This window comes from Ascaphus truei, chromosome 3, assembly GCF_040206685.1.
Source record: "Ascaphus truei isolate aAscTru1 chromosome 3, aAscTru1.hap1, whole genome shotgun sequence".
Lineage (NCBI taxonomy): Eukaryota > Metazoa > Chordata > Amphibia > Anura > Ascaphidae > Ascaphus > Ascaphus truei.
The window spans coordinates 104,119,460-104,132,159 of NC_134485.1; the positions used below are offsets into that span (position 1 = coordinate 104,119,460).

General features: G+C 46.2%; 1 protein-coding gene across 1 annotated transcript in view; it reads left to right on the top strand.

Moving 5' to 3' along the window:
- The window catches only part of SEZ6 (seizure related 6 homolog), a 130,233-nt gene extending 119,291 nt beyond the window's left edge, over positions 1-10,942 (top strand). Inside the window, exons 10-15 of the mRNA XM_075593076.1 lie at positions 3,674-3,865; positions 4,405-4,599; positions 5,415-5,453; positions 6,016-6,136; positions 6,269-6,371; positions 7,160-10,942. Of these exons, the coding sequence (XP_075449191.1) occupies positions 3,674-3,865; positions 4,405-4,599; positions 5,415-5,453; positions 6,016-6,136; positions 6,269-6,371; positions 7,160-7,189 (680 nt within the window). The 3' untranslated portion in view covers positions 7,190-10,942. The remainder of the gene's footprint in view (positions 1-3,673; positions 3,866-4,404; positions 4,600-5,414; positions 5,454-6,015; positions 6,137-6,268; positions 6,372-7,159) is intronic.
- The last annotated feature ends 1,758 nt before the right edge of the window (positions 10,943-12,700 follow it).

Below are 12,700 nucleotides of genomic sequence, written 5' to 3' on the forward strand. Positions count from 1 at the left end.
TCTAACCCTCCCCCCCTCCGCTCTAACCCTCTGCCCCTCCTCTTTAACCCTCCTCCCTCCGCTCTAACCCTCCCCCCTCCGCTCTAACACTCCCCCCCCTCCGCTCTAACCCTCCCCCCTCCGCTCTAACCCTCCCCCCCTCCGCTCTAACCCTCCCCCCCTCCGCTCTAATTCTCCCCCTCCGCTCTAACCCTCCCCCCTCCGCTCTAACCCTCCCCCCTCCGCTCTAACCCTCCCCCCTCCGCTCTAAACCTCCCCCCCTCCGCTCTAACCCTCCCCCCTCCGCTCTAACCCTCCCCCCTCCGCTCTAACTCTCCCCTGCTCTAACCCTCCCCCCTCCGCTCTAACCCTCCCTCCCCCCTCCGCTCTAACCCTCCCTCCCCCCTCCGCTCTAACCCTCCCTCCCCCCTCCGCTCTAACCCTCTCCCTCTGCTTGAACCCTCCCCCTCTCCTCTCTACCCCTCCTCACTCCTCCTCTAACTCTCCCCGCCTATCTTCTCTAACTCTCCCACCCTTCTCTCCCCTCCTCTCTAACTCACACTCAATTGCCCTTTGTATCTAACTCACAGTCAATGCCCCTTTCCTCTCACACTCAATTCCCCTCCACTCAAGGGCGTGAGGGCCCCACAGCAAACAAAGGCCCCGGCCGCCTGACACGGAAGTTGTGCCCAACCTCTGGCCATACCCAACTTCCAGTGCTGACCAGCCAGACCAGCCAGACCTCCCCCCCCCGCTCTCGGGAACCCCTGTTTTGCAGTAGTGTAGTTACGCCCCTGGGCCCTGTGCCCTATTCTTCCTATGTAACCTGGTACATTTTTTCTCCTACGCGTCTTTCTTGATCTCTTATTTTTTGTGCTATCTTTTCTTTGTCTCGTGTGCCCTCTTCTCCCTCTACAATTTTATGCTGCCTTTCTCCTGTACCCCCTCCTCTCATGTGCCTTCTTCTTTCTCCTTTGCCTCCTCCTACCACTTCTACCATTTACTGCCTTTTTTTTTTTACTATACTATTGTAGCCCCCTGTAAACAGCACAGGCTATACATATCTTCCTCCTACTGTGGTAAGTCCTCTTAGGGGCAGGCACCAGTAGTAATCATGGGTTTTCCCCCCTTCAAGCCCTGCCGTGAGTGATAGATGCAAGCCCCTGACTCTGCTGCAGGCATGAGACAGAGGGGAGGTCCTGCTGACATCATGAGGGGTGGGGCTAAGCCTATTTAGCAGCCCATTCCTGTAAGTGACAGTCTGTTCTGATACGGCTCTTGAGCTGTTATCATCCGGCTCTTGAGCTGTTCTGTCCTGGGAGTTGGAGGAGTAGACCAAGCTCCGTCCTGGGAGCAAGCAAGCGAGAGAGAGAACTCTGGCCTATTACATTTGGAGAGCGAGCCGAGTTCAGGTGGACCAATGCCCCTCACCCCGATAAGGGGGTGATGGGGAGAATCCATCCCCCACCCAGAGGATACCCTCTGAGGTGGGCAGTGGGGTATTGAGGCCCCACCACAGTCCATCCTGTCAGAGTGCACACTTGGAGGGAAGGAGAGGAGGAAAGGCCTGTACAGAGTGGAGGGTCGTGTGTGCTGTGGAGATTGCTGTTGTTGCTGCAGCTGTTGTTGTTGCTACTACTGCCGGGCGCGGCTCGGAGAAATAAAGAGAGACATTACCGTTTACTAAAGACTGTTGTGTGATTCTGGAGCATCCACCCTGGGACCAGGGCTCACTCTTCTATACGGGTCCTACCCCATACCCTGGGAAGGTATAGAGAATGGAGGCGCTGCACCACCACTAAGAGAATGGAGGCTACCACCCCAGAAGCCTGGTCCTGTTATCCCCCACACCACCGCGGGAGACTCACGCCCTCCTGTTCCACGCAGATACGCACCACCCAGTACATGTAATCCGCCCTCACACACCCTAGAGATGTCAAATGCGTCTAGGGGGGGGGAATCAGGGTTACACTATATTTTCTATTTAATTCCCCTTTCTTTGTGTACCATTTACGCCCTTCTTTTTTTTCTCCCCACATTGCCTTATACTCTGCCTGCTATCTCCATCCTGTGCGTGTTCTTCCTATCCCTTCGCTGCTCTTCTCTCTTTCTTGTATCCTTTTCTCTCTGTTCTGTCAATTTTCTTCCGTTTGCGTCCCGACTTCCACGCTTTCTCCATTTCTTCTCTGCCCTCTCATCTCTCCTCCACCCGTGTTTCTCTATCACAGTGGTTTTTAACCTTTTTAGGGTTAAAGAACCCTATAATTGAAATTCTGCGGAACCCCAACCCTCTCTAATAGCGCGTCTGAGATCAGATGCATTGTAAGGAACCCCAACCCTCTCTAATAGCGCGTCTGAGATCAGATGCAGTGTAAGGAACCCCAACCCTCTCTAATAGCGTGTCTGAGATCAGATTCATTGTAAGGAACCCCAACCCTCTCTAATAGCGAGTCTAAGATCTGATGCATTGTAAGGAACCCCAACCCTCTCTAATAGCGCGTCTGAGATCAGATGCATTGTAAATTCTTCTGTATTTGGTACAATTTTTCAAATTACCTGAAAATTGCAGGGAGTCCTTTAGGGATGCACGTGGAGCCCCTGTTGAAAATCACTACCATAAGTATACTGTATATTGTAGGTTATGATATATATTTTAAAGGACCAACATAAGAGTTCTTTATAGATGTACACAGCTTTCGAGAACAGACAAGTCTTCATTCTTCTTCACATCTGAAGAAGAGCTTTGTGCAGTCATGTTTGTATCTTATATAAACTACATGAATTTACAACACCTCTTTTTGTTCGGATGCTTAGCTTTGCAGGTTTGGGTGTTTGCATTCCATGCCCAGGGTTCCCCCTACTGGTTTGTAACGTGCACTGCAGACAAAGAAGTATAGAGTAACTTCATGAGTCCAGCTTTGGCTTCTAGACTTGGGCAAACTATTTTCTCTCCCAAAAATCTGCAGCACAATCTGTTATTTTTATGCAGGCTGTAGTCCAATCGTGAATCCTGCTGACATTAACACCTGGTCCAATTAAATGTAGAACTTAGCAGTACTTTCTCATAAGCTCCACTTCCATTTGTAAACATGCTATCTTTTCTATTAAGTCTGGAAATATGTTGTCTCCAATGTTGTATAATCTGAAATTATACTTGTAATTATACTTTTCTAACAGATTTGATCTTATTTATGAATTGTGTTCACCTTTTTGTTTGTTTACATTGTTGCATAGTACATAGTTACATAGTAGATGGTTGAACAAAGACATATGTCCATCAAGTTCGACCTATGCTAAATTTAGACAACAGTTCCTTATCCTATATTTGTATTTACAGTATTTTGATCCAGAGGAAGGCAAACGAAAAACCCCAGTGACATATCATCTAATGATGTCTCATAAGGGGAAAAATAAATTCCTACCCACCTCTAATATTGGAAATCAGATTACTCCCTGGATCAGCATTCTTCCCACGTTTACTTATTTGGTATATCTCTGTATACCTTTTGCTTTCTAAAAATATGTCCAACCTTTTTTGGAAAATATCTTTATAGTTTAATCTGAAATCTTTTCCTTTTCCTACGTTGCACGCTGGACTTCTCTAATCTGGCCGAGTGCCACCATTCCACAAGCCGCAATACGCTTCATGTAGTCCCTGTAACAATATGTCTGTCTGTGGATGTTCTTTCTCCAGTGACCGCCTGTTCAGACCCTGGCGATGCGAAACACAGCCGCAGGATCCTCTCCAATTCAAAGTTCCCAGTAGGTAGCACAGTGCGCTACGTGTGTGACAAAGGTTACGTCGTGACCGGAAGCAGTACCGTGACCTGCTACAACCGTCAGGCTGGTGTACCCAAGTGGAGCGACCGCCCCCCCAAATGTGTCCGTAAGTGACGGCTTCAGTGGCAGGGCTACCTTTTTTGGGAGCTCTATGCGGGATTGTGTTGTTGTTATGTCATCAACGCATCCTTTCCAAAAAAGCTTATTATTTGAACCATTTTTATGCAAAGACTAAATGGATTAAACAAAGAGCTGAGACATTGGGATATCTTACCTTGTTGATTGTTAAAGTTCATCCCTCCTATTACACTGTCAGTCTCCTTGTAATACCTCAAGATGGGTTATCAATGTCAAACAATACAAATGAGTGATGGCTGTGAGCTCTGGAAACAAACATTACCTATGATTGGAGTATTTTAGACTTCAGTGCTTTAGAATTGATTGGGAGCTTGTCAGCTTCTTGTAGCCCTAAGCATGTGCCTTCTTAGTATACTTATGCCCTAGATTACTTTAGTCAACTACCTGATGTGCCTCTCTATCAATACTAATCCCATTAAATGTTCTGTGAAACGGAACGCAAAGTGTATTTGGTACATTTCTGAGGGGCTTCCAGCTTGTGACTTTGGTCCATGTGTTTGTGTTTAGCCGAAAAATACGAGCTGTGCCTTAACCCTGGCGCCCCAGAAAACGGGCATCAGGAACCTGCAAAGAAAATGTACCAACCGGGAGAGGCCCTCCGGTTTTCTTGCATGGCAGGATATACGTTAATGGGAGAGCACAGCATCAAGTGTATCCCTGGACATCCCTCACAGTGGAGTAGCCCGCCACCCACCTGCAAAGGTAATACTAATGTAATGTTCTTGACGAGGGATGAGATGTAAATGACGCAATAGTGCACAGCAAAAAAGTTAAGAGATACAATAACAGACAAATAAATGCACACACAGGGAACGCATAATTAGACAAAATGACATGTTGACAAATAAGGCCGCGCTTATAGTGCGCGCGACGGTGACGGCGACGCGACGGATGACGTCGCCGTCTCCGCTCGTGAAAGTTGTAATTCGCTTTCCGGCAACGTCTCGGGCGACCAGGTCTTTGATTGGTTCTGAGGCTGTCACATGTGGCGACAGCCTCTGAAAAATCAAATTTGACCGTCTTAAAAAAATTGCGTCGCTCCGTCGCGTCGCGCTTACTATAAGCGCACGCGACGGCGGCAATACATTTGTTTTGCCAAGACGTTGCGTCACCGGCACTATAAGCGCGGCCTAAAATGTCAAAGGCAGATATGCTGAATGAATGAATGAATGATAGGCAGATATGTAGAAAGTCACAGACATAAATAAACACAGACATGCAGATTAACAGATATAATGGCACATAGAGAATGGCACCAACGTAAATATACACAGGCTCATAGACAGATGGAAATGTGATATAACAGATCACACAAGCAGATGGACACATGGAATGACATAATGACAGTACAGGTAGATATGTTAATTCAATGACACAGACAAGCAAGCTGCCAGCACGACATGAAGAGACACGCAGAGTATCACACAGATAGAACGAATCACACAGGCAGATGCACGCAGAGACACAGAGAGGGAGAAAAGACGCGTACCAAGTGGCCTTTCCTCCTCTTTTTTCAGCTTCATATAAGGAATTTTATAGCGACCGAAGCGTGGAAGGTAAGTAAGAAACACATGCACACATACGTTCCTGATCACCTTCTCCATGGGTGGAAGCAGCTTATCATAGTGTCGTCTCCGACAAAAACATAAATACCTTCACCCTATCTGCCGATCCTTTCTATAAAAGCCCTTTTAATATCATTCCCACTTATTGTCTCCAATATTATAAATCACCCTCTCTTAATAATAATAATAATAATAATAATATTATTACTTGCATCATTTATTTATAATGCACCAACATATTTTGTAGCACAATAAAAACTGGGTGTGCCGACACAATTAATTGTGTGTGCATTACCTTGTCTAGGACCACAATCTTCCTATATTTCGTTAGCTAAAATAACACAGAGATGATGTGTTAATAAGTCTGTCCTTGTACAATACAAGGTTCATTGTATATCTGTGTTCTGACATACAGATATACTGTCTGGAGAAGGCTTCGTGAGCTATTTTGTGATGTTTAGATGATCCTGATTTTTTTTCTTGTTTTGTAATGTTTTTATAACTATTTTACGACTTGTTGTTGTTTGTTTGCATTGTTTCGCCCTCATTGCAGCTGTGGAAAAGGCAGCTGCTTCCGGCATCCCGGTAGAAGGCACCCACATCCTGCTGGGTGTTTTTGTTCCTGTTATCATGGTGGCTCTCGTAATAGCAGCCATTTACCTGTATTTCTCCAAGTAAGTGCACACTTAATAACTGCCATCGTAGCTTATCTGCAATCGAATTAAATGCAGTTTTCCCACGTTGGAGTAATATTGATGTAAAAACATCCCGGCTTTCCCGTGTGCCTCTCTTTCTCCAATGTGCAGGCTGCAAGGGAAATCTCCCATCCGCCTGCCAGCCTCCTCCTCACCTCCATATGATCAAGTTACCGTGGAATCAGCCTTTGACAACCCCACATTTGAGACAGGAGTGAGTACTAAAGGAAGCCCTGCCATGTGAAACCAGTCAGTGAATGGTGCTTTGCAGACCCTTCTAGACTCCAGAGCCCCGGAATGTGAGCCACAAGCCTGGACAGGTTAAAGGGCAGATTTGGACCGGATTAGAGATAGAAAGAAGCAGAGTGAAAAGTGTTTGTGAGGCTGATCCAGCTCCTCGATACTCCTGGGAAGCGGAGTTCTTGTCAGAGAATCACTGTGGCTGCATAGTTTGATGCAGCCCTCTGGGCCCTTTTCAACTGAAGGTCCCAAATGCAGTCAATGGAGATTTATGGCCAACAACGTCCCTAACGGCAGCATTGGACTATATATAACTACTCGACCCCCTTAAATGTTCCAGCGTCAGGGCCGCAGAACTGCACGTCCACCCTGCCAGGGATTCAAAAGTTACAGCTCTTGCCAAACTTAGCCAGTGGTATTGACATGTTCAAGAAGATAAGTTAGAGAGGTTGATGCTCTTTTACAAGTAACTTTCTCTATGGACATTAAAGGGTTATGTTATTTCTTTGAGGGCTTGGGCAATTGGTATAAAAAATAGACAATGTTACATGGATCATTTATTCTGTAGTGTTATAGTGTGTACAGTGCTTTTTCATTAAAATCAGATATTGAATGAGTGTAAACAAGAATAAGTAATGTTGATGAGTAAACTGAGCAGGTGGGACCTCATCAAATAGCCACAGATGAGAGACCCTTTTACAAAGTGACTTTTGTTCCACTTTAACCCGTACTCATTGTACGCCCCTGTTCTTTTCATTGCAGGACACCACGGAGTATGAAGTGTCCATATAGAAGCGTTCTCTAAAAGGAAAGTCAGCTTTAGCCCTGATGGGAGAGAATGGGGAAGGAACAGCCTCTTCTCTCTCTCCGGTGTGGGAGGGAAGCTCCCCATTTCCTGACTCCTCTTGCTCTTTCAGGTGGCTTAAGCTGTACATATAACCCCAGGAAGGGCACAGACACTTTTCAGTGCTGGTGCGACATTGGCCTGCATTGCAACTCACTGACTTGACATGACTGCAGATCCCAGCTCTCCTGTCTCATCCGGTTCCTGCTGCTGTTCTTTCTGCCCATGCAATTGCCTGGATTCTTCCTCTTTATCTCAAGAAAAGCCTTGTCTGCTTGGTGAATGATGAGGTTTCAACAGCAAATGGGAAAATAGACAACATCTAGAACAGAAGGTGGCCAACTCCAGTCCTCACGGGTCAACAACAGGTCAGGTTTTAAGGATATTCTTGCTTCAAGGGCTCAATCGAAGACTGCAACACCTGTGCTGAGCAGGAATATCCTTAAAACCTGACCTGTTGGTGGCCCTTGAGCACTGGCATTGGTCACCCCAGATCTAGAAGGTAAAACAATGTAAAATTCAGGTGCACAGAAGGAAAACATCATTAGATGAGCATGTATGAGGAGTTCTCAAACACACAGAAAAGCCACGCGATGCAGATATATAGATATCAGAAATAACCACAAAGCCCATACAAATATATCTATTCTGGACAGACACCGGGAGGTGGATGGGAAAAGTCTAGGTGTTTTGTTTGGATAAGTATGTGCACATATAAATGTATATGTTTGGTTGTAGAAGATACAGTGGGGGCTGTTGTACTGTATGAACAATTGGTTTGCACATGTTCTCGGTGGCCTCATGCAATCTCACGATGGATGACAGCCAGAGCCAAGATTGGCTCCCAGTGATCACTGAGGGTGAGTGAGGATCAGCTGTTCATAGGGTAGCAGCTCTTGTTTCACATTTAATTTATACACTAACGCTTTCATTTGGGTTATTTTCTTTAGTTGTATTTTTCTCCGCTGGTTGAATGTTTTTTTTTTACTCAGTAGAATGTGTTACACAGAATGCATCAATTACCCTCAACTAGAGCAGCACAATAAATATATAATATACTTCAGTCCTCAAGGGCCACCAACAGGTAAGGTTTTCGCTATATCCTTGCTTCAGCACAGGTGGCTCAGTCAAAATGATGACTGGAATTGGCCACCCCTGGGCCAAACTATAGATTGGGGATTTTTTTTTCCTGGAGTAGAGAACACCTAATCATTTCTCCAATTACGTTCCTTATTTGAAATCAAATGCAGCGTATTGTCATCACAAATACACAAAGAGAAGCAGTGGGATTGTAAATATTTAGGGGGAGATGTACCAAGCTTTTGATATATGCCTCTCCAGATATATATAGAACCCCACGGATATAAAACCACTGTAAGGAACGTGGTAATTGAGGTTCATGCATTTTATACAGAGTTGCTGATACTTGGAGAAAGTAAAAGAATATGCAGAAAATTAGATACATCCCATTATAATATTGTCTTAAGACAGGGGCTCCCAATTCCAGTCCTCAAGACCCCTCCGCCCCCAACAGGTCAGGTTCTCAGGATGTCCCTGCTTCAACACAGATGGGTCAACCTTCGACTGAGCCACTGATTGTGCCACCAGGGCTGGCGCAGGGATATCCTTCAAACCTGACCTGTTGGGGGAGTCTCGAGAGCCCTTGGGTTAAGGAACTCCAGCCTATCTCCTCTCATAAGCACGGCCAAGATCTGTTACTGATACATAAGATACTAATGCAGTCAAATCAGCACAAGGTACCTTTATGTACGTTATTAACAAGTTTTTTTTTTTTTTTAAATACATATTTTGGTGCAAGTTTAATGCCAAAAATGCACTGTTTAAGCTTGATACATCGCTCCCTAAGGCGGAACTGGAGTTGTGGTAACTTTTTGGCCAAACAATGAGGCATGGTCAGTTGGGTAGTGGGGAGGGACGTGGGTTAGTGAAGACAATCTTACTACATGTATAAATCTGATGTATATAAACTATATGTCTTTAGGTTTTTATCATAGAGAGAGAACATTTGTATATATGTGTGAATTAGGAGTGTGTGTACATTTGCTCAGATAAAGTGTTTGTCCTACGGTACGGATAGTCCGATTTATCCTTGTAGTAAGCGCGTCATGACAATGTGTCCTTACAGTAAAGGTGCATCAGTACATTCTTACATCACTGCCGCTCGGTAAGACTGGCAGAGCTTACGGGTAAAGAAAGCCGGAGAGAAAGACCCCAACACATCGAAACAACTATCAATCCACTGAAAATATAGTAAGATGAAAGTTAAAAACAACAAGGTAAGACTAAGTGCTCATACAAACTTCGAGCTGTCAAACTTCAAGCAATCAAGAATAACAATGTAACCAACCAATCACACCCTGAAAAGTAGCACAATGACATTGCCGATGAACATGTTTCCCTACGAACATTATAAGGGAAATTCCGGCTACTGGTTTTTCCTCCCCCTCCCACCATTTCTTTCCTCAGGATGGGACTCGCGCTCTTTTCAGCTCCAGTTCCCAGTCCAGTTCAGCTGGTTCCCGAGATATTGACTGGTGTACCTGTGTTTCAGTCCCCCTCAGGGGATACAAAATGTCGGCTTTAATCTCCTACATTGTTGATAGGATGACATGGGAGATTTAAAACCCAGGAAGTACCAGTGATAACCTTTACCAGGAAGTATCCCGGGAACTTGGAGTTCAAAATAGCGCTGTTCAGCTCCGTGGTGTAAAGTTGCTAACTGCAGTCCAGGAGACAGACCCGCAGGGCAGAGGTAGGAAGTATAGTAACCGACCCTTGACCTGGCATCTGGTGCCTAGACAAGCAAGAATAGTCAGGTTCTGTTCTGGGATCGTGGGCAGAGTGCGGAAGCGTAGTCGAGGTCATGGTTCAAAGTTCAGGACAAGGTTTGACAGCGTAATCGAGGTAGCGGTTCCAAGGTCAGGCAAGGTGCGGCAGCGTAGATGGGGTTACAGTTCCAAGGTCAGGGCAAGGTAAGGCAGCGTAGATGGGGTTAGGGTTCCAAGGTCAGGGCAAGGTGCGGCAGCGTAGAAGGGGTTACAGTTCCAAGGTCAGGGCAAGGTGCGGCAGCGTAGAAGGGGTTACAGTTCCAAGGTCAGGGCAAGGTGAGGCAGCGTAGATGGGGTTAGGGTTCCAAGGTCAGGGCACGGTGCGGCAGTGTAGACAGGGTCACGGTTCCAAGGTCAGGGCAAGGTGAGGCAGCGTAGATGGGGTAACGGTTCCAAGGTCAGGGCAAGGTGCGGCAGCGTAGACGGGGTTCCAAGGTCAGAGCAAGAGAGAGGCAAACGGTCCAAGTTCCAGCAGTGGTTCAGCAAGGCAAAAGGTAACAAGAACCAGGCAGGGTCGAGGAACACAAGGCAAGACATACCATGCTCGGTCAAAGGACTGATCACTCTGGTGATCATTTATAGGCCTTGGTGCAGACAATTACCAGTTAAATGAAGAAGCTAACTTCCTGTTTTGGTGGCCATCTTGGTGCACCCGACGAAGTCAGAGGAGCGTCCATGTAGGTGCATCCGGCGACTCCTCACACACAAACTCCTTGGTTCCCATCCAAATCGAAGGGTTTAGGTAGAGAAATTGCAGCTTTAAGCATTGCAATTTGTTTTTTTCAAAGTCCTGTTGTATAAATGGATTGTGTGATGGGTGGCCACTGAATAAATTATTTTTTTCATTGTAAATTGTCATTTGTGACCTCAGTTAGCCGCTCATGACTCCACATCTCGTGAGGTAACTATCTCGCAAGATACTTAGGGCCATACTTTCTGCATGGTGCAAATCCATAGGGCACGTTGTGGCCCTTTCAAGTCAATGGACTGTAAGGTGTCTTACGGTTTTGTAGTGGGACTTATGGCTTATCACTGGTTAGTAAACATGTCCGGCATCCCTTTCTAGTTGCAGAGACATTTTGGCACCACAGCCGTGAGTTAGCTATAACAGCGATCACATGGCAGTGGCCCTATCCTGGTCCCTGCTGAATGGCAGTACAAATCCTCCTTTTCTATCCAGATAACTGACCCAAGGCAGAAACCAAAGGCAGGAATGGGCAGTATCCATATACTGCTTAGGGAACATCACAAGGGTCTGGCCACTTTTTTCTATTTTTTTGGTATCAGAAAAATCGGCCAGGGGCGAGGTAAGACAAACAAAACTGTCCATTAGCGGGTGTCTAATAAAAAAAAAACCCAGATACATACATTTCCTAAACTTCATACCGCAAAACAGAATTTATAGTCAGAAATGCACACTAATGCATAGGTAACATTGCCCAGATTTACTAAACGGTACTGCAGATAATTACAGTTTATTCAGATGATTGGGCTGCAAGATGTCTGAAAGCTTCGAGCTCCTTTGGTAAATATGTTCCATGTCTGTATGGTTTTCACCATGCTCAAAAATTCTTAATCCTGCAGTACCCGGCAGTCACCACCGGATGTCTCTCCAAAACATGAACCATTGCTTTTTCAATTGTTGGCATCTATTGTTTTTCAATTGATTGTATCTACGCCAGTGGTTTTAAAACCGGGTTCCTAGCAACCCTTGGGGTCCCCAGGCATCCCCTAAAGGGTTCCCTGCAATTTTCTCGTCATTTGAAAATTGGATCAAATACAGAAGAATTTACAATGCATCTGATCTCAGACGCGCTATTAGAGAGGGTTGGGGTTCCTTACAATGCATCTAATCTCAGACGCGCTATTAGAGAGGGTTGGGGTTCCTTACAATGCATCTAATCTCAGACGCGCTATTAGAGAGGGTTGGGGTTCCTTACAATGCATCTGATCTCAGATGCGCTATTAGAGGGGGTTGGGGTTCCATATGTAGCCCCCTGTAAACAGCACGGGCTATACCTATCTTCCTCCTACTGTGGTAAGTCCTGTTAAGGGCAGGCACCAGTAGTTATCATGGGTTTTCCCCTTCCTAGCACTGCCCTGAGTGGTAGACGCAGGCCCCTGACTCTGCTGCAGGCACGAGACAGAGGGGAGGCTCTGCTGACATCATTAGGGGTGGGGCTGACTCTATATTTAGCAGCCGCTCCTGTAAGTGACAGGTCTGTTAGTCCTGGGCGAGTGCGAGTCCTGTGCTGTCCGAGGAGTTGGAGGAGACAGTGCGGTCTCACCTGTGCCGCCGTGCAGGAGCAAAGAGAGGAGCAAAGAGACTCGGCCACTTTGAGTAGAGCTGATAGCACAATAGACCCGGTGGACCAATGCCCCTCACCCCGCTGCTGGGGGTGTTGGGGAGAATCCAGTCTCCACCCAGAGGCTAACCTCTGAGGTGGGCTGCGGGGTATTGACGCCCAAGCCCAGACCATCCTGTCGGAGGAGAGACTTGGAGGAAAGGAGAGGAGGAGAGTGAATAACGGGGCTTTGCTGTTGTTGTTGTGGCTGCTGGTCGCCACTACATTTGAAGTCGCTGATCTGACCAATAAAGAGACTATACTT